Genomic DNA, 19,282 nt, shown 5'->3' on the forward strand with positions numbered 1-19,282 from the left:
CAGGTGGAGGCTGCAGTGAGCCATGATCATACCACTGCACTCCAGTCTGGGCAAGAGAACAAGACTCTTATCTCAAAAAAAAAAAAAAACAAAATTAAATGCCTGTATGTGACCAATCACTCTTTTATTCATTACAGCAGAGCTCTGAACACTCTGTCACCTCAAGGCCTTTGCACCTGCTATTCCCAACCGGAGACACCATTCTGTCACTGGCTCTCCTTTGTCCCTCAGGTCTGCTCAAATGTCACCTCCTGCGCAAGACCCTCCCTGACTACCAAGCTTAACAGATGTCCCCTCCACCTAATTCAGGACCTTGGCATTTTGTTCCTTTCTTTTAATACCAATTTCAACTGATTAGGTTACATGTTCACAGGAAAAGCTAAAAGCTTGAATTTGGGAGAGCAGGGCTTCTCTGAGCCTCAGCTTCCTCATCTGGAAAAAAGGAATAACAGCACCTGCCTCAAGGTTTGCTACGGAGATGAATCCAATGCCATCACCAGGGTGATTGCTCAGGAGAGAGAACCCAGGCATGTCTGGGAGTCAAAGGAGGCTAACACGAGTCTCTCCATCTCACCACTGTGCTTTGAGTGGCAGAGCCCAACCTGCCACCTCCAAACTGTGTGACCTCTTACCAGATAAGCCTCCTCACTTTGAATGTGAGCATAACGGCCAGGGGTGATGGCCCATGCCTGTAATCCCAGATGTTTGGGAGGCCGACGCAGGAGGATCACCTAAGGTTGGGAGTTTGAGACCAGCCTGACCAACATGGAAAAACCCCGTCTCTACTGAAAATACAAAATTAGCTGGGCATGGTGGTGCATGCCTGTAATCCCAGCTATTCGGGAGGCTGAGGCAGGAGAATCGCTTGAACCCGGGAGGTGGAGGTTGCAGTTAGCCATGATCATGCCATTGCACTCCAGCCTTGGCAACAAGGGTGAAACTCCGTCTCAAATAAAAAAAAAAAGAGGAAAGTGAGCATAACAGACAGGGCATGGTGGCTTATGCCTCCTACTCTTGCCTTCCGTTATCCATGGTTCTCGAATCTGTGGATTCAACCAACTGTGGATGGAAAATACTCAGGAAAAAAAAAATCTACAAAGTTTCAAAAAGCAAAACTTGAATTTGCCCTACACTAAGCACTTCTTTGAATCAATGTGAATGAAGTGATGCGTAGGCCTGTATTATGTACTCTAGATGTGAGTATTCTAGAGGTGATTCAAAGTATAGGGGATTAGCTGGGCGCAGTGGTTCACACCTGTAATCCCAGCACTTTGGGAGGCCAAAGTGCGCGGATCACTCGAGGTCAGGAGTTCAAGGCCAGCCTGAGCAATATGGTGAAACCCCGTCTCTACTAAAAATACAAAAAAATTAGCCGGGCATGGTGGTGTGTGCCTGTAATCCTAGCTACTCAGGGGGCTGAGGTTGCAGTGAGCCGAGATCCCGCCACGGCACTCCAGCCTGGGTGACAGAACGAGACTCCTTCAAAAAAAAAAAAAAAATTAAAGAATTAGCCTGACGTAGTGGCGTGCGCTTGTAGTCCCAACTACTGGAAAAGCTGAGGCAGGAGGATTGCCCGAGCCAGAGAGATTGAGGCTACAGTGAGCCATGATCGCGCCACTGCACCCCAGCCTGGGCGACTGAGTGATACCTTGTCTCAAAAAAAAGAAAAAGGAAACAACACGCACAGCGATTACTTTACCCCGGGGATTCTGTCAATGCATTACAAATATCAGATAGTTGAGTTTTGGTTTTTGTTTGTTTTTTTAGACAGGGTCTCACTTGTCACCCAGGCTGGGGTGCAGTGGCACGATCACAGCTCACTGCAGTGCAGCCTCGACCTCCCGAGTTCAAGCAATCCTTCCACCTCAGCCGCCCAAGTAGCTGGGACCACAGGCGTGTGCCACCACGCCCAGTTAATTTTTGTATTTTTTTTAAGAGACGAGGTCTCACTATGTCACCCAGGCTGGTCTCGGGCTCAAGCGATGCTCCCGCCTAGGCCTCTCATAGTGCTGGGATTACAAAGGCGTGAGCCACCACTCCCAGCCTCAGCTACTGAATTATTGAAACAATCCTGGGGGGACGGGTAATTAAAGCAGATACGGAGCCTTTCTACAGGTTTCAAAACTAGTCAGCGGCCGAGCTGGGGTTGGACGGCAGTTCAATCACTGCTCCTCGCGCGGCCCCTCCGCGCTCGGCCTTTGTCAGGTCGCCCCTCCACGAGTTCCCGGCCCCCTCTGTCCCGCCCGGAGGCCCGCACCACCTTTCTTCCCCTTGAGCTGCATCTCTGGTTCCTCCATAGCGACCGCGGCCGAGCGAACAGGGAAACGGGACCGGAAGCCTGGAGGCTGGGACGGCCGCCTAAGCCTTCCCTGCTGAAACCGGACGCCGCACGGCTCCAGTTCCGGCGTCAGAGGGCCCGCCCTCCCCGCTCCTCAGTCTTCGCGGACAGGAAAGGGGCTGTGAGACGGAGGGAAGGAGGCACACCCGGGGGTGGCGCGGTGAGGAGGGGGCGCGACGCCCCTGAGGCTGGTGGAGGGACACCCAGGCAGGAGAGGGGGAAGAACTCTCTCCCTTTCTGAACCCTCTATTCCCTGAGAGACGAGCTGGGGGAGCCCTCTACGCATTATCCACTCGGACCGCATAAACTCCCTTCTTTAGCCCTCTGCCTCCGCCCTTGCTTATAAGCCTTTGAGACCGCAGAAGGGACCTTGAGGAACGGGACGGCAAAGGTACGTTGCCCCTTTAAGTTCCAGACGCCCCGCGTATTTCCTCTACCGCTTCTTCTTGATATAGCCCCGCCCATCTACCCGAAGCCGGAGCCGATTGGCTCCCTCTGGAAAAATCTGTGGGCGGGGTAAAGGTAAGCGGGCACAGGCGCTGTGAATTTCTCAGAGCCCATTAGGCCCCGCCCATTCCCTCCGAGTCGGTGAGGAGGGGAAAAGAAGGCGCAGGCGCAACTGCCCTCCCAGGGCCCCAGCGGAATCCACGCCCTCCCCTAAGTCTTAAAGGGCTAGAGGCAGCACTTAGGGCTGGGGCCCTTCCTCACTTTTGGGGGGCGGGGTGCGCACGCGCAGTGGGGGAGCTCTGGGGTGGGGGTAGCGGTCGAGTATCAAGTTGCTTTCTGTCCTGGCAGAGGAAACCAGAGCGCTGAGGGTCCAGTCGCCAGCTTGCCTCCCGCTATATCCATTGGAAGAGAATAGTTTGTGACTTGGGCCCCCAAGTTTTGAGAGAACTGGGCTTTAGGTGCGGGGGGACAGAGGAGGCTCGTGGGGAGGTGAGTGGACCTCCTGGATCGATTTGGGAAGCTTGGGTGGGAGTGGGACCAATCACACCTTTGTTGAGCTCTCACTCATTCTGGGAAGCCCCCCCCAGCAACCATAGCGAATATTTATTGAGCTCCGCCCTTAGCAGACCCCTGGATAAGCTATGTGCAGACATAATTCGTTGTACGGCTCATTTCCACATTTTGTCGTGGAAGAAACTGAGGCTCAAAGGTTAAGTCACATGCCCAAGTTCTCAGGGCCTATAAATTGAGGGATTCGAACCCAGACAGCTGACCCCAGAGCCCTTTTTTTTTTCTTCTTCTTTTTGAGGCGGAGTCTTGCTCTGTCGCCCAAGCTAGAGTGCAGTGATATGATCTCTGCTCACTGCAATCTCCACCTCCCGGGTTCAAGCAATTCTCTGCCTCAGCCTCCTGAGTAGCTGGGATCACAGGCACCCGCCACCGCACCTGGCTAATTTTTGTATTTTTAGTATAGATGGCATTTCACCATGGTGGCCAGGCTGGTCTCGAACTCCTGACCTTGTGATCCACCCACCTCAGCCTCCCAAAGTGCTGGGATTACAGCTGTGAGCCACCGTGCCCAGCCAGAGCCCAGGCTTTTAAACATTGCACATTGCAGGTGTTTTGATGGTGGGGGAGGGTACACCTCGAAAGCAGTTGGACTCTGGTTTTCATTTCCCTGGCTCTGGTAATTAACCTGGATCTCGGTTTACCCACCCTCACAATGCAAGGCTAGGTATGCAGTCGGTGCCTACTTTATTATAGCTGTTGATAATTATTGTCATCTCTCCCTTTCTGACACCTCCACCAGCGTTCCTCATGGAGCCTACCCAGCCTGCAGAGGACCTCATCCTGACCCAGCTGCCCCCTGCTTCAGAACTTGGGGACCCTGAAGACCTGGGAGAGGAGGCCGCAGATGGCTCAGACACTGTGGTCCTCAGTCTCTTCCCCTGCACCCCCGAGCCTGTGAATCCCGAACCGGATGCCAGTGTTTCCTCTCCACAGGGTAGGATACCTCCTCTGGGATTGGCCCTCTGGGATTCCATCATGATGGAATGTCAGGTCCCAGATGGAACCTTTGTCTTGCTTTCATTTTTTTGTTGTTGTTTTGTTGTTTTTTGAGATGGAGTTTCGCTCTTGTTGCCCAGGCTGGAGTGCAATGGCACGATCTCAGCTCACTACAACCTCCGCCTCTTGGGTTCAACTGATTCTCCTGTCTCAGCCTCCTGAGTAGCTGGGATTACAGGCTCCTACCACTATGCCCGGCTAATGTTTTTGGTATTTTTAGTAGAGACGGGGTTTCACCATGTTGTCCAGGCTGGTCTTGAACTCCTGACCTCAGGTGATCCGCCCGCTTCGGCCTCCCAAAGTGCTGGGATTACAGGTGTGAGCCACTGTGCCCAGTCTGTTTTTGCTTTTTGATACAGGTTCTTGCTCTGTTACCAAGGCTGGAGTGCAGTGATGAGATCATAGTTCACTGCAGCCTCAACTTCCTGGGCTCAAGCCATCCTCCTACCTCACTCAGCTCCCTAGTAGCTGGGACTATAGGCATGCAACCGCACCTGGCTAATTTTTTTCTTTTTTTTGTAATTGAAAGGCAGGGTCTCACCATGTTGCTGAGGCTGATATTGAACTCCTGGCCTCAAGCGATCCTCCTGCCTCAGCCTCCCAAAGTGCTGGGATTTACAGGCATGAGCCACCATGCCTGGCTGGGACCTCTGTCTTTATGGCTCACTAATAGGACGTGTCTTCCTTCTCCATTCAGGAAGGGTTTGTTTCTTTTTCTTTTTCTTTTTTTTTTACAACTTTGTATATATTTTTTTGTTGTGATAAACTATACATAACATAAAAGTTTGCCATTTAAGCCAGGATTGCAGTACCATTCAATATCAGTAAGTACGTTCACAGTGTTGCGTAACCACCGCCTCTATCTAGAATATTTTTGTTTTGTTTTTTGTTTTTTGAGATGGAGTTTCGCTGTTGTTACCTAGGCTGGAGTGCAATGGCATGATCTCGCCTTACCACAACCGCCGCCTCCTGGGTTCAAGCAATTCTCCTGCCTCAGCCTCCTAAGTAGCTGGGATTACAAGCATGCACTACCATGCCTGGCTAATTTTGTGTATTTTTAGTAGAGACGGGGTTTCTCCATGTTGGTCAGGCTGGTCTTGAACTCCCGACCTTAGGTGATCCACCCACCTCAGCCTCCCAAAGTGCTGGGATTACAGGTGTGAGCCACCGCGCCTAGCCTCTTTGTTTTTTGAGACAGAATCTCACTCTGTAGCCCAGGCTGGAGTGCAGTGGCTCAATCTCGGTTCACTGCAGCCTCCACCTCCCGGGTCCCAGTTCAAGCAGTTCTCCTGCCTCAGCCTTCCAAGTAGCTGCAATTACAGGAACGCACCACCATGCCCAGCTAATTTTTTGTTTTTTTAGTAGAGATGGGGTTTCACCATGTCGGCCATGCTGGTCTTGAACTCCTGACCTCGTGATCCACCCGCCACAGCCTCTCAAACTACTTGGATTACAGGTGTGAGCCACCACGCCCGGCCTATCTAGAATATTTTCATCACCCTAAAAGGAAACCCCATACCATAACAGTCCCTCTCCAATCTCCTTCCACCCATCCCTGGCAACCAATCTGCTTTTCTATCTATTTAGATTTTCCTGTTCTGGGCATTTCGTACCAGTAGGATCATAACACTATGTAGCCTTTTGTGTCTGGCCCCTCTCACTCAGCATCATGTTTTCAGAGTTCATCCATATCATACCATGGATCAGTGCTTCCTTCCTTTTTTTTTTCCTTTGAGACCGAGTCTCACTCTGTCGCCCAGGCTGGAGTGCAGTGGTGCGATCTCGGCTCACTGCAACCTCCGCCTCCCAGGTTCAAGCGATTCTCGTGCCTCACAAGAATCCAGCTACCTCTCAAGTAGCTGGTTTACAGGCGTGCACCACCATGCCCAGCTAATTTTTGTATTTTTTGTAGAGATGGGGTTTTGCCGTGTTGCCCAGGCTGGTCTCCAACTCCTGGGCTCAAGTGATCTGCCGGCCTCCACTTCCCAAAATGCTGGGATTACAGGTGTGAGCCACAGTGCCTGGCCCTTCACACCTATTTTTAACTCTTTGAGGGTAGATAGCTAGGAGTGAAATTGCTGGATCAGATGGTCATCCTGTTTTACTTACTGAGGAACTGAGGGTTTATTTTTGATTAGAGTCCAAGAATATGCCTAATTTAGTTCCCTCCCACAACCTTTGTTGCTGTCACTCCTGTCTGGAATGCTCTTCCTACACTTCTTCCTATAGCTAACTCCTCTCCCCTCCCCTCCCTTCCCGCCTCCGGGTTTTTTTTCTTTTTTTTTTTTGAGATGGAGTGTTGCTCTGTGGCCCAGGCTGGAGCGCGTGGCGCAATCTCAGCTCACTGCAAGCTCTGCCTCCTGGGTTCACGCCATTCTCCTGCCTCAGCCTCCTGAGTAGCTGGGACTACAGTTCGTTTTTGGTTTTTTTGTTTTTTTTAAACGGAGGTTTGCTCTTGTTGCCCAGGCTCTCCTCTCCTCCCTTCCCCTCCCCTCCCCTCCCCTCCTTTTCCCTCTCCCCAATCTTGAGATGCCTCCTGGAGTCCCCTCTCTTCTTGAGACGGAGTCTTGCTCTGTTACCCAGGGTAGAGTGCAGTGGCACTATCTTAATTCACTGCAACTCCCTCTCCTGAGTTAAGGCGATTCTCCTGCATCAGCCTCCCAAGTAGCTGGCATACGCCACCACACCCAGCTAATTTTTGTATTTTTAGTGGAGACGGAGTTTTGCCATGTTACCCAGGCTGGTCTAGAACTCCTGACCTCAGGTGATCGCCTGCCTCGGCCTCCCAAAGTGCCGGGCTTACAGGTGTGAGCCACCGTGCCCAGTACCTGTAGCTGATTTCTTTGACTTCCTAAGATCTCGGTGATGTCACCTTGGGGAGGCCCTCCAGTTACCACATTACCTAAGAAGGACTTATTCCTTGTGCTCCCTTGTTTCTGTCCTCTTCTACCTGCTTTTAATTTGTTTATTTTTTTATTTGAGACGGAGTTTCACTCTTGTTGCCCATGCTGGAGTGCAGTGGTGTGATCTCTCTCACTGCAACTTCTCCCTCCTGGGTTCAAGTGATTCTTCTGCCTTAACCTCCCGAGTAACTGGGATTACAGGCATCTGCCACCACGCCTGGCTAATTTTGTGTTTTTAGTAGACATGGAATTTCACCATGTTGGTCAGGCTGGTCTCAAACTCCTGACCTCAGGTGATCCACCTACCTCAGCCTCCCAAAGTGCTGGGATTACAGGTGTGAGCCACCATGCCCGGCCTTAAGTTCTTTTGAACACTTATTTCAACTTGAAGTTTTTTATTATGTCTCTATTTCTGATGCATCTACTTGACCCCAGACTCCCTAGAGGGCAAAAACTATGTCTTGTTTGCCCAGAACATTGCCAGGCAGGGAGAAGAAAGATGCATCCTAGGTATTCAAGAGAGTAGAGTGAGTGAATGGTGGAGTCCCAGGCACTGCCTTGGGTAGCTCCAAGACCCCGGGGATATACCAAAGGCAGTGGCATGGTGGCTCATGCCTGTAATCCCAGCACTTTGGGAGGCTGAGGCAGGAGGATCGCTTGAGCCCAGGAGTTTGAGACCAGCCTGGGCAACATAGCAAGACTCCATCTCTACCAAAATAATTTTTTTTTAATTTGCTGGGTATGGTGGTACCTGTAGTTTCAGCTGCTCAGGAGGCTGAGGTGGGAGGGTGGCTTGAGCCCAGGAGGTTGAGGCTGAAGTGAGCTGTGATCACACCACTGCACTCCAGTCTGGACAACAGAGCAAGACTATGTCTCAAAAAAAACAGCCCAACAGCCAGGCGTGGTGGCTCAAACTTATGATCCCAGCACTTTGGGAGGCTGAGGCAGGTGGATGATTTGAAGTCAGGAGTTTGAAACCAGCCTGGGCAACATAGCGAAACCCCATCTCTACTAAAAATACAAAAATTAGCCAGGTGTGGTGGCGGGCGCCTATAATCCCAGCTACTTGGGAGGCTGAGACACAAGAATCGCTTGAACCCAGGAGATGGAGGTTGCAGTGAGCCGAGATCACGCCATTGCACTCCAGCCTGTGGGACAGATCGAGACTCCATCTCAAACAACAACAACAACAACAGCAGCAAAAAACCAAATGGGCTTCTGTCCTGAAGCCTCAGAACATCTACCGAGGGGAAACTGAGGCCTATTGTCTCTCTCCCAGCAGGCAACTCCCTGAAGCACTCTACCACTCTCACCAACCGGCAGCGGGGGAACGAGGTGTCAGCTCTGCCGGCCACCCTAGACTGTGAGTGAGCCCACGGTCCCTAACAAGGAGAGGAGTAGGAGGGTGGGAGGGCCTGTGAGGAGCAGTCGTGGACAGAGGGTAAACTGAGGCACAGAGAAGCAAGGGGACGAGTGACGACTCTGCCTCTGTCCTGCCCCAGCCCTGTCCATCCACCAGCTCGCGGCGCAGGGGGAGCTCGACCAGCTGAAGGAGCATTTGCGGAAAGGTGCGTGTCCACACGTGTGCTGGCATGTCCGCGCCTGGGTGGTGTGTGCATATGGGTGTCCATGTCCACTCATGACGCTGACGTGACCTGTGAGTACCCACGTGTGTGCTTGTATCTACCTGTCTGTGTGACCGTGTCCATGTATGTCCATCGACGTACGCTCGCCTTCATTCCTGTCTAACCCCAGCCCCCACCTCGTCCCCCTTTGGCAGCACTGGGGATAGGGGGCAGGGGTGCAGCCTGGTGGTATCACCTGCCCCCTCCTGCCAGGTGACAACCTCGTCAACAAGCCAGACGAGCGCGGCTTCACTCCCCTCATCTGGGCCTCGGCCTTTGGAGAGATTGAGACCGTTCGCTTCCTGCTGGAGTGGGTGCGTCCCAGCCAAGCTGGGCAGCTGGGGAGTTCCCGGGGGTCTTAGGGTGGGCTGGGTTCTTGGCTGTGTCTGCTGGTGCCTTGTCTTTGAGATGCGGCTGCTGGCTGGGTGTGGTGGCTTGTGCCTGTAATCCCAGCACTTTGGGAGGCTGAGGCGGGCAGATCACTTGAGGTCAGGAGTTCGAGATCAGCCCGGCCAACATGGGTGAAACCCTGTCTCTACTAAAAAAATACAAAAATTAGCCAGGCGTCGTGGTGGCCACCTGTAATCCCAGGTACTCTGGAGGCTAAGGTGGGAGCATTGCATGAACCCGGGAGGTGGAGGTTGCAGTGAGCCGAGATCACGCCACTGCACTCCAGCCTGGGCAACAGAGCGAGACTCCATCTCCAAAAAAAAAAAAGCAAAAAAAAGAGATGCAGCTGCTGTGGGTACCCCAGGATTCCTGGTTATGCCCCAACCCATTCCACCACTGCCCCTTCTTCTTGCAGGGTGCCGACCCCCACATCCTGGCCAAAGAGCGAGAGAGCGCCCTGTCGTTGGCCAGCACTGGCGGCTATACAGACATTGTGGGGCTGTTGCTGGAGCGTGACGTGGACATCAACATCTATGACTGGGTGAGGGACTGCCCTCCCCCGGGACCTCTCAGCCTCCTGGCCTTCATTCCTGCCTCAAATATTCACAGAGCACCTCAAAGGTGCAGGCCTGCTCTGGGTGCCGAGAACAGGAGACAGCCCCATTCCCAGCCTCACAGAGCAGAGCTCCCCACGTGGGGAAGGCAGACATGAAAACAGGCAGCTGAGATGCAGTGAATTGTGCTATGATGACGATGCACAGGTGGCTGCAAGAGCCCAGTGTGGCCAAGGGAAGCCAGAGAGGGCTCTCTGGAGGAAGGTGTCTAAGCTCAAGACCCCAAAAAGTGAGATGGGCCCAGTGATGAGCAGGAGGAGGAACCACATTCTGTTGGAGGCCAGAGAGTACAAGGCATTGTGAGAATGAGGAAGAAGTAAACTTTGGTTTTTCCTGCCCCTACCCACAACAGAATGGAGGGACGCCGCTGCTGTACGCTGTGCGTGGGAACCACGTGAAATGCGTTGAGGCCTTGCTGGGTGAGTGGGAGTCGGGACTGGCCCCAAGGCCCCCAACGCTCCAGCAGGCCCTGCGGGAATCCTGAGGGCAGGGAGATGCCCGAGCGTTGCTTGAAGAGTTATTGGAGCAGGTGGTCACTGCCTGCTCTTCTCGGAGGGTGGATCAGAGGGGAGGAGGTGGTGGGACCACACGGGAGTCAGGGTCTGGGTCTAGGATCTGGCCCAGAGGCTGAGCACCTCCATCCTCCATGGCTCAGAGACCCTTCAGCCATGTTCTTCAGTGGAGACCAAGATAGCAGAGGTTGGACTCTTGTCAAAAGGCCACATGGGCAATAGGCAGACCCACGGCTGCATTGTGGGGAATGAGGGGTGCCATGGGATCTCCCAGGTCCCCAGACCCCATTCTGGGCTCCCAGGCCCCACCCTCTAGCACCCTCCCCTCTCCCTTGCAGCCCGAGGTGCTGACCTCACCACCGAAGCCGACTCTGGCTACACCCCGATGGACCTTGCCGTGGCCCTGGGATACCGGAAAGGTCGGCCTGAGACACACAGAGCAGGAATGGGGTCCCGCCTGGGCACATCCCAGTCCTGGCTCCTGGGGCTCCACATGTGCTGGGGTAGGGAGGACAATGGGTGTCAGTGACTGGGGCCATGATGGGGGACACATAGGCATGGAGAGGCCCAAAGAGGGGCCTCTCATCAAAGAGCCCCAAAGTGGCCGATGGAAGTCAGAGAGGGCTTCCTAGAGGAATGTTTCTTAAGCTTGAGACCCCAAGAAGTGAGATGGGCCCAGCCCTGGGATGGGGAGGTCAGGGAAGGATTCTAGGGAACCTGAAGGGAGGGAGAATGGCATCCAGGTGGGAGGACTGGCCCCTGCGGAAGCCTGGCAGTGAGGACTCCAAAGGGTAGGTGGCCAGGCCACAGTGCACAGAGCCATGGAGGCCGCCCCTCTCCATGGCGGGCAGTGGGTTTGAACAGGGACCACAGGCAGACCCGAATTTGACTCCATTTCCTCTGTCACAATGGGACCCCAACTTCCCCATCCATAAAATGGGGAGATCCCAATTGAACTGACCCCCTGGGTTCATGGTAGGGATGGAGGGCTTAGGAAATATCCCCCTACCTTCCTTGGGAGTTCTACTGTGTTTGGGATGGAAATCATTCCTCATCCCTCCTCTTGTTTTCAGGGGGTTTGTTTTTGTTTTGTTTTGTTTTGTTTTGTTGAGGCAAAAAGTCTTGCTCTGTCACCCAGGCTGGAATGAAGTGGTGCAGGCAGAGCATGGGGCAGGCAGAGCTTACTGCAGCCTCAACCTCCCAGGCTCCAAGTGATCCTCCCACCGCAGCCTCCCGAGTAGCTGGGACCACAGGCATTCATCACCACGCCTGGCTAATTTTTTGTTGTTGCTTTTTGTTTTTTAGATGGAGTCTCGCTCTGTTACCCAGGCTGGGGTGCAAGGGCGTGATCTTGGCTCACTGCAACCTCCAGCTCCCAGGTTCAAGCTTTTATCCTGCCTCAGCCTCCTAAGTAGCTGGGATCACAGGCGTGCACCACCATGCCTGGCTAAATTTTTTATTTTTAGTAGGGACAGGAGTTTCACCATGTTGGTCAGGCTGGTCTCGAACTCCTGACCTTGTGATCCGCCTGCCTCGGCTTCCTAAAGTGCAGGGATTATAGGCATGAGCCACCATGCCCAGCTGTGTTTTTTTTTTCTTTTTTTTTAGAAGAGACAGGGTCTTGCTATGTTGCCCAGGCTGGTCTCAAACTCCTGGGCTCAAACCATCCTTCTGCCCTAGCCTCCTAAATAGCTGGAACTACAGGCATGTACCAGTCTACCCAGCTAATTTGTAAAATCTTTTTAATGTATTTTTTGAGACAGAGTCTCGCTGTGTCACCCAAGCTGGAGTGCAATGGCATGATTTCAGCTCACTGCAACCTTTGCCTCCCAGGCAAACAATTCTCCTGCCTCAGCCTCCTAAGTAGCTGGGATGACAAGTACCTGCCACCACACCCAACTAACTTTTTTTTTTTCTTGAGATGGAGTTTTGCTCTTGTCGCCCAGGCTGGAGTGCGATGGTGCGATCTCAGCTCACCACAACCGCCGCCTCCCAGGTTCAAGCAATTTTCCTGCCTCAGCCTCCCAAGTAGCTGGGATTACAGGCATGCGCCACCATGCCCAGCTAATTTTTTGTATTTTTAGTAGAGACAGGGTTTCTCCATGTTGGTCAGGCTGGTCTCGAGCTCCCAACCTCAGATGATCCACCCACCTCAGCCTTCCAAAGTGCTGGGATTACACGCGTGAGCCACTGCGCCTGGCTGCACCGGCTAATTTTTGTAGTTTTAGTAGAGATGGGGTTTCACCCTGTTGGCCAGGCTGGCCTTTCCTGACTTCAAGTGATCCGCCCACCTTGGCCTCCCAAAGTGCTGGGATTACAGGTGTGAGCCACCACGCCCAACCTGATTTTTAAATTTTTTGGTAGAGACAGGGTTTTGCTATGTTGCCCAAGCTGGCCTCAAATTCCTGAGCTCAAGCAGTCCTCCCCTCTGGACCTCCCAAAGTGCTGGGATTACAGGTGTAAGCCACCACACCCAGGCTCATCTTTTCATAAAAGTCACAATTCACACATTTTGCTTGGTAAGAAATATTTTTATATTAATAATTCTGAAAAGCTATAAAAATGCATTTTTGCCAACTTAGGGGAAGTTGAGGTTCCTGGGATGGGGCCTAGGTTCTCCCAGCTTTGCTCTGTAATGCAGGTCTCTGTAGGGGTCCTTGTTTGTTCCCTAAGGGGAGAGCGCAGGTTGGCCTGTGCCTCCATGCCCCTCCCGATTCAAGCTCACAGCCCACCTTTTCCCTGCCCCATCTCAGTGCAACAGGTGATCGAGAACCACATCCTCAAGCTCTTCCAGAGCAACCTGGTGCCCGCTGAACCTGAGTGAAGGCCGCCCGCTGGGGACTCAGACACTCAGGGAACAAAACGGTTGGCCAGAGCTGGGGAAACCTAGAACTGGCTTCAAAGGCAGCTCCTGGACAGGTGGTGGGAGGGGACTCTTCCCAAGAGGAACCAATAAACCTTCTGTGCAGAATTTGAGGAACTTTGCTGTGCTTCCCGGAGGGCTTCTTGGAGGAGACAGCCCCCAGAGGTCTCACACCTTCTCCCCAAGCACCCGCAGGTGGTAGATGACCACACGGCCAAAAAAGTCAGTGGCATCCTCAAACGTCACTTTCAGCCGGTCCACTTCAGCAGCTGGTATGGGGAAAGTGTGATCGTGGGCAGTCAAGGGAAACAGGTGATTTCTGGTTTCCCACCCGTAGGCCCCCACCTCTTTCAGACCCAGCTCAGACTCCACTGATGTGGGCAACCTGGGGAAGCTGCAGGCCCCTCTAAGCCTCTGACACCGAACAGGTGGTCATCAGCCCCATTTTACAGAAAAAGTGATGGAGTCCTAGAGGTCATGTGTTCAAGATCACACATCAGGGTTCCCATTCAGGTTTGGGTGAGTCCAAAGCTTCCAGACCACAGAGTCCAAAGGCACAGACCACCCCACCCCAGAAGCCGGGGCAGGATATCTGAAGTGAGTTGTTGTCCTCAGGGTAGAAATCTACAATCTTGCGGAGAGCCTGACTGCTCTGTGAACCTTCAGCAGAGAAAGGCAATGAGTGTCTGGGGTGACCCCTGGAACCCCCGCCACCCAGGGCCTCCTAGTACCTTCCAGGCAGCCCCGGCGACTGGAGAAGCCACCCTGAAACTGGATCTGCAGCTGGGAGACACGGATGAGCTGGGGAAACTCCAACGTCACCCACTGGGAGGGGCCCTGGAAGCAGACAGGGAAACTGAGGCGCAAGCTCACTGCAGGCAGAGCCCTGCTATGCCTATCTCATTCACACAGTCCTTGTTGAGGTGGGGGAGAGAGAAATTTGGCACTTGTTCCTTTCCTGGCCACCTATGGGGGACCCCTAACGTTCTCAAGCCATGAAATCTGAATCTGAATCACCCCAGAGATGAAGGATCGAGGGAGGCGCCTCACCTGGTCCGAGTTCCAACACGTCTCCTCATCCTGGTCGAAAAGATGTTTTTTTCCAAACTGCCGGGTGTTGCGATTCAGCACCGAACTTACCCTGGAGGCACCAGGATCAGAGCGAAGAGAGGGGCTGAGACCAGCTCTCAGCTCCGTGGAGGACCTGACCTCCACAGCTCTGTTCATTGAGGGCTCGACCCCAGGCTTAGGGCTTCGCCACTGCCTGTCCCCACAGACTCTTACCTGCTCACTGTCAATGGACAAACCAAAGAGTGGGTCATGTCGGTTCCACAAGACCTCGCAGGGCTTAAGATTGGGCACAGCCTTGGTTCGAATCCCGGCGCCTCCTCAAGCCACAGGGCGGCGCGATCTCGGCTACGCCTTGGCCTGCACGTCCTCACCTGTAACTTGGGAGGAGAACCGCCACTCCTTCGCCCACCCCAGTCCTAAAAGTCGCCTCGATCAATCCCCTGCCGAAAGATTTGGGAGAGAGGATCAGGGAAACCGCCAATGACCGGAGGCCGGGCTTCTCGCAGGAAACAGATTTCCCGCGGGTTTCGGGGGCGGTGGCTTTTTGTGGGAATCTGTTTCTCTGCGAACACAGCTCTTGGGGCCAAACGTTGGGACCCGGAACCGCGTGGGCTGGGCGCATGCGTGTTGTAAATCCGGTGCCCACAGTAGCCGCTCCTGGGGCGGGGCTTGATTCGACCCCGCCCCTTCATGCTCGCTTCTTAAAGGGACCGGGTTCAATGATTGAATTTACCTTGGTTTCTTGGAAGCTGTAGGGAAAAGGCTGGCTGCGCGCTCGGGGCGCTGTCCTTCGGCGCGCGAAGGTGTAGAGCACTGGTTTTGACTGATTTTGGAATCCGAGAGACTTTCTTTTTTTTTTTTTTTTTGAGGTAGGGTCTCACTGTCGCCCAGGCTGGAGTACAGTGGTGCGATCGCGGCTCTCTGCGACCTCTGCCTCCCAGGCTCCAGCAGTCCTCCTACCTCGGCTTCCCGAATAGTTGGAACTAGCAGGCGCGCACCACCACGGCCAGCTAATTTTTTTTTTTTTTTTTTTTTGGTAGAGATGAGGTTTTGTCATATTGCCCAGATTGGTCTCGAACTCCTGGGCTCAAGCGATCCGCCCGCTCTCGCCTCCCAAAGTGCTGGGATTACAGGCGTAAACCACCGCGCCCGGCCAGCGAGACTTCCTATGACAATGTCTTCCTACTCTAACTTACTCTACCCTAACCGCTACCTAACGCAGCTTGGGAATCCCTGAACTTCACTGCCTCCCGGAGGCCAAAGGCAGAGTTGTGGAAAAGGCCACGATGTTGGGAGTATCTGAAGTCCTCATCAACCCCTTGTGAGATATATATACACACATATATGTATACACACACATATATACACACACACACATATATACACACACACACATATATACACACACACACATATATATATATATATATAATTTGTTTTTTTAGAAGGAGTCTCACTCTGTCGCCCAGACTGGAGTGCAGTGGCTCGCTCTCGGCTCACTGCAAGCTCCGCCTCCCCGGTTCACGCCATTCTCCTGCCTCAGCCTCCCGAGTAGCTGGGGCTACAGGCGCCCGCCACCATCCCCGGCTAATTTTTTGTATTTTTAGTAGAGATGGGGTTTCACCGTGTTAGCCAGGATGGTCTCTATCTCCTGACCTCGTGATCTGCCCGCCTCGGCCTCACAAAGTGCTGGGATTACAGGTGTGAGTCACCGCGCCCAGCCCCTTGTGTTCTTGTTTGGACAGAGGAGCCCTGGCCTCCAAGTTTGTCTTTCCCAGAAAATGCTGCTGGGACATCAAGGAAGGCTTCTTGGAGGAGGGAGCATACGAGGTCAGGTGTTTTTGTTGTTTTTGTTTTGTTTTGTTTCGAGATGGAGTCTCATTTTGTTGCCCAGGCTGGAGTGCAGTGGTGTGATCTCAGCTCACCACAACCTCCACCTCCTGGGTTCAAGTGATTCCCTTGCCTCAGCCTCCTGAGTAGCTGTAACTCCAGGTGCGCACCATCATGCCTGGCTAATTTTTGTATTTTTAGTAGAGAAGGGGTTTCACTATGTTGGCCAGACTGGTCTCGAACTCCTGACCTGGTGATCTGCCCACCTTGGCCTCCCAAAGTGCTGGGATTACAGGCGTGAGCCACCACACCCAGCCTGCAAGGTGGGTTTTGAAGCATGAACAGGAGTTTGCCAAACACAAAGCCTTAGATTCCAGGCTGAAGATTTGGTTCATTGATTCACTAGACACCTCCTGCAACCTCTACTGTCACACTCTCATGTCCAGGCTTCTGCTGGATGATGCTGGGGACAGCAAGAGGCCTCAGCTCCAGCCCTGTCCCAGAGGAGCCCACGATCTGGGCAAGACAGTGGTAGACATAGACACTTCTAGGCCCAAGGAAGAGATGGGGCTAAAGGAGCAGGGGCTCTACCTAGAGGAAAGGCTTCCTGGGAGAGGGAATATTAGAATTGCACCTTAATAGGGGGTCAGGCGCCAGAAATTCACAAGGGTGAGAAAATCTGGAGTGGGGAGGGTGTTCCAGGCAGGGAACTCAGCATAAGCAAAGGCCTAGTTGGGTGAAAGACCATGAATTTGAATAAAATATGTGGAGCCACATCCTGCTGGGCCCAGAGAAGTCACAGAAGGTGTTGGAGAAAGGGCAGGACACCATCCATTCTGCATGAATCGAGAGTTCCAAGACAGAGCAGCCACTGACAAGAGGCTGTTGTTCCTGGCTTTAGCTGAATGGTCTGGCAGTCAGCCCCTTTCTTCAAGGGCTGGAGGAATGGTCCTCCTGGCATCCTACTAGCATCTGCTCAAACCCACCCCAGGCGGCGGGGGATGGGGGGCTGACGGGGAAACTGGGTCACCAGCAGAAGGCCTGCCTCTTCAGCCCCTGCCTGCCAGGGCTTTCCGCATTTAGACAGAGTCTGGACATCCAGACCCAACTTCGCTGGTCTCAGGGCTGGGGCTGGAGGTGACAGGAAACCCTGCCCCCAACCTAACCCCCCTGGAGGAAGTTAGGAAGAGCAGGGACCCTGGAGAGCCCAGATCTGGTTCAAGTCCTGGCTGGACCACTCATTAGCTGTGTGACCTTAGAAAAGCACCTTGACCTCTCTGAGCCTCAGTTTTCTCATCTGTGAAATGGGGGAATTCTATCAATGGGACTGTTGGAGGACTCTGTGGGTTCTTCAGGTTGACACATAGCAACAGTAGCTGACTTTCACTGAGAGTCCACTGTGTGTCTGACTTGAAGCCACGTTTCGTCACCACCCGTTGGCTTGTTAAACCTGCTGTGGCTGCTCCCTGTCATTCCCATTTTACAGCCGAGGACATATCAACTTAGCCAAGGCCCTCCAGTGAGGATATGCATGGCTCAGAGGCTCTCCACACCACTCCTGGCTTTGGCATGTGGCCTCCTTGCCCACGGGTATGAGGCCAGCTCCATACCCTCTTCCCGCCTCCTCACCCCACTGGCGCCTGGGCATGAAAGAGCCTCCTGTTTCTCCAGGGAATTAGCAGCTCTGGGCTCCCAGCAGGGCAGCCAAAAGTGGTCCATTCATTCTCTTGAGTGAGGAAAGACTAAGAGCTCCCACCCCCACCCCAGGGAATGGGGCAGGGAGGGCTCTAGAAGGTCCAAAAGCAGCTCCTCTGGTTCACTTGGGGAAACTGAGGCACAGAACAGCAAAGTAATTTGGCCAAGATCACCAAGGGGAACTGGGATGCAAACCCGTCTGACTCTGGAGTTCCCCTAACTGGGCTCAGGTTCAGCATTTTTCTGGGGAGAAATTGGAGGTTTAGAAAGAGTCAGGGACTTGCTGCAGTCACACAGCGAGTTTGGGTCAGTGGGGACTCTCTGCCTTGGTGGTGTCTGGGAAGGCAGCCCCACCTGTGCAGAAGACAGGTCCTTCTGTCTATGATTTTATCATCCTGGAACAAGGCAGGGAATGGCCCTCAGATAGCTTCAAGCCTCAGTTTCCCCACTGGGAGATGGATGTAATAGTTTCCCTAAGGTCTTAGCCTGGGGTATCTGCAAGGGAGGGTTTAATGGGATTCCCTGAGCCTGGAGACCCCCATCGGGCAGGTCTGGGTCTGATTTATCTACTGGGGCCCATCCGGACCCCTCTCCGAGGAGACAGATGCTCACACAGTACCAGCTGGGGTTATGAGTCCTGGTGTAATGCAAGCCTGGGTCCCACTGGAGGTGACAGTGGGAGTGGGAGGGGTGTCTGGGTGTGAAAAGATTCAGGTGGGCATGTATGGGAGCACTAGGAGCTGCATGTGTGTGGCTGGTTGTAACAGTGGCTGGAAAGGCTACAGATCTTGGGGTTGGTGGCATTGGTGGTATTGGTGTGAACATGGTTGTGTGCTCACTACCTGTGGGTGTGTCTGTAACTAGAAACCTGGTTGTGTGTGAGCAACATGGGGCCACTGTCTGCTGCTGGCAGGAAGGCGAAGGTGTTGTGGGTGTGAGCAGCAGTGGGTGTCTTTGCATGTGGAGGGATTCTGGTGCAGCCCAGCTCATAGCTTCGCCTTTGATTGTGCAGCAAGTGTGACTTGTGTGTGGCCCAGTCCAGGTATGGTTGTGTGTGGCCTGACCAGGTTGATTATGCATGTGATTGTGTGTGGCCTGGTGTGGCTGTGCATGACTGGGTGTGGTTATGCATGGCTGGGTGTGGTTGTGCATGGTTAGGTGTGGTTGTGTTTGGCTGGGTGTGGCTGTGCATGGCTGAATGTGGTTGTATATGGTTGGGTGTGGTTGTGCATGACCAAGTGTGATTGTGTGTGGTTGAGTGTGATTGTATATGTCCAGGTTTGACTGTGCATGGTTGGTGAAACCTGTGTGTGGTCTGGTGTGGTTGTGTATGGCTGAGTGTGGTTGTGCATGGCTGGGTGTGGTTGTGTATGGCTGGGTGTGGTTGTGCATGGCTGGGTGTGGTTGTCATTGGCTGGGTGTGGTTGT

At 53.4% G+C, this 19,282-nt stretch overlaps 3 protein-coding genes across 15 annotated transcripts in view; 1 reads left to right on the forward strand and 2 right to left on the reverse strand.

Annotated features, from left to right (window-relative positions):
* Window positions 1-12,227, reverse strand: part of MEF2BNB (MEF2B neighbor) — a 46,944-nt gene extending 34,717 nt beyond the window's left edge. For 2 of the 3 annotated variants that reach the window (XM_011925863.1, XM_011925862.1), the window contains exon 1: window positions 2,261-2,786. In XM_011925863.1, coding sequence (XP_011781253.1) covers window positions 2,261-2,297 — 37 coding nt within the window. In that variant the 5' untranslated portion in view covers window positions 2,298-2,786. Of the gene's footprint in view, window positions 1-2,260; window positions 2,787-12,215 lie in introns of those variants that run through there. The other variant, XM_011925864.1, reaches the window with a different exon arrangement.
* On the forward strand, window positions 2,379-13,366 carry RFXANK (regulatory factor X-associated ankyrin-containing protein). 8 transcript variants are annotated; one of them, XM_011925855.1, is made up of 10 exons: window positions 2,379-2,729; window positions 3,134-3,274; window positions 4,095-4,289; window positions 8,534-8,617; window positions 8,757-8,822; window positions 9,093-9,193; window positions 9,685-9,810; window positions 10,236-10,302; window positions 10,734-10,814; window positions 13,149-13,366. In XM_011925855.1, exons 3-10 carry the CDS (start codon window positions 4,103-4,105, stop codon window positions 13,217-13,219), a joined length of 783 nt encoding a protein of 260 aa, XP_011781245.1. In that variant the 5' UTR covers window positions 2,379-2,729; window positions 3,134-3,274; window positions 4,095-4,102; the 3' UTR covers window positions 13,220-13,366. The 8 variants fall into 8 exon arrangements, 7 of the variants coding, with proteins under 7 accessions (XP_011781245.1, XP_011781249.1, XP_011781251.1 ...); XM_011925859.1 differs by lacking the exon at window positions 8,757-8,822; XM_011925861.1 differs by lacking the exon at window positions 8,757-8,822 and having other exon boundaries at window positions 8,537-8,617.
* Window positions 12,906-14,951, reverse strand: NR2C2AP (nuclear receptor 2C2-associated protein). Of its 4 annotated transcripts, none has more exons than XM_011925853.1 (6): window positions 14,543-14,951; window positions 14,309-14,399; window positions 13,990-14,095; window positions 13,851-13,918; window positions 13,433-13,543; window positions 12,906-13,063 (listed from the first exon to the last, which is right to left on the reverse strand). In XM_011925853.1, the coding sequence occupies exons 1-6, from the start codon at window positions 14,578-14,580 to the stop codon at window positions 12,974-12,976; spliced, it is 504 nt and encodes a 167-aa protein (XP_011781243.1). In that variant the 5' UTR covers window positions 14,581-14,951; the 3' UTR covers window positions 12,906-12,973. The 4 variants fall into 4 exon arrangements, with proteins under 4 accessions (XP_011781243.1, XP_011781242.1, XP_011781241.1 ...); XM_011925852.1 differs by having other exon boundaries at window positions 12,912-13,063; window positions 13,433-13,549; XM_011925851.1 differs by having other exon boundaries at window positions 12,912-13,063; window positions 14,309-14,949.
* Between the last annotated feature and the right edge of the window lie 4,331 nt (window positions 14,952-19,282).

Source organism: Colobus angolensis, unplaced genomic scaffold (genome assembly GCF_000951035.1).
Source record: "Colobus angolensis palliatus isolate OR3802 unplaced genomic scaffold, Cang.pa_1.0 Scaffold66, whole genome shotgun sequence".
NCBI classification, from domain to species: domain Eukaryota; kingdom Metazoa; phylum Chordata; class Mammalia; order Primates; family Cercopithecidae; genus Colobus; species Colobus angolensis.

Bases quoted from the DNA above. Each gene is read 5' to 3' on its own strand.
- RFXANK (XM_011925855.1), top strand. From the start codon at position 4,103: ATGGAGCCTACCCAGCCTGCAGAGGACCTCATCCTGACCCAGCTGCCC. The intron at 4,290-8,533 runs GTAGGATACCTC...TCTCTCTCCCAG, and splicing joins CAGTGTTTCCTCTCCACAGG to CAGGCAACTCCCTGAAGCAC. The intron at 10,303-10,733 runs GTGAGTGGGAGT...TCTCCCTTGCAG, and splicing joins ATGCGTTGAGGCCTTGCTGG to CCCGAGGTGCTGACCTCACC.
- NR2C2AP (XM_011925850.1), bottom strand. From the start codon at position 14,485: ATGAACAGAGCTGTGGAGGTCAGGTCCTCCACGGAGCTGAGAGCTGGT. The intron at 13,919-13,989 runs GTACTAGGAGGC...TCTCTGCTGAAG, and splicing joins TCGCCGGGGCTGCCTGGAAG to GTTCACAGAGCAGTCAGGCT. The intron at 13,550-13,850 runs ATATCCTGCCCC...TTGACTGCCCAC, and splicing joins AGGACAACAACTCACTTCAG to GATCACACTTTCCCCATACC.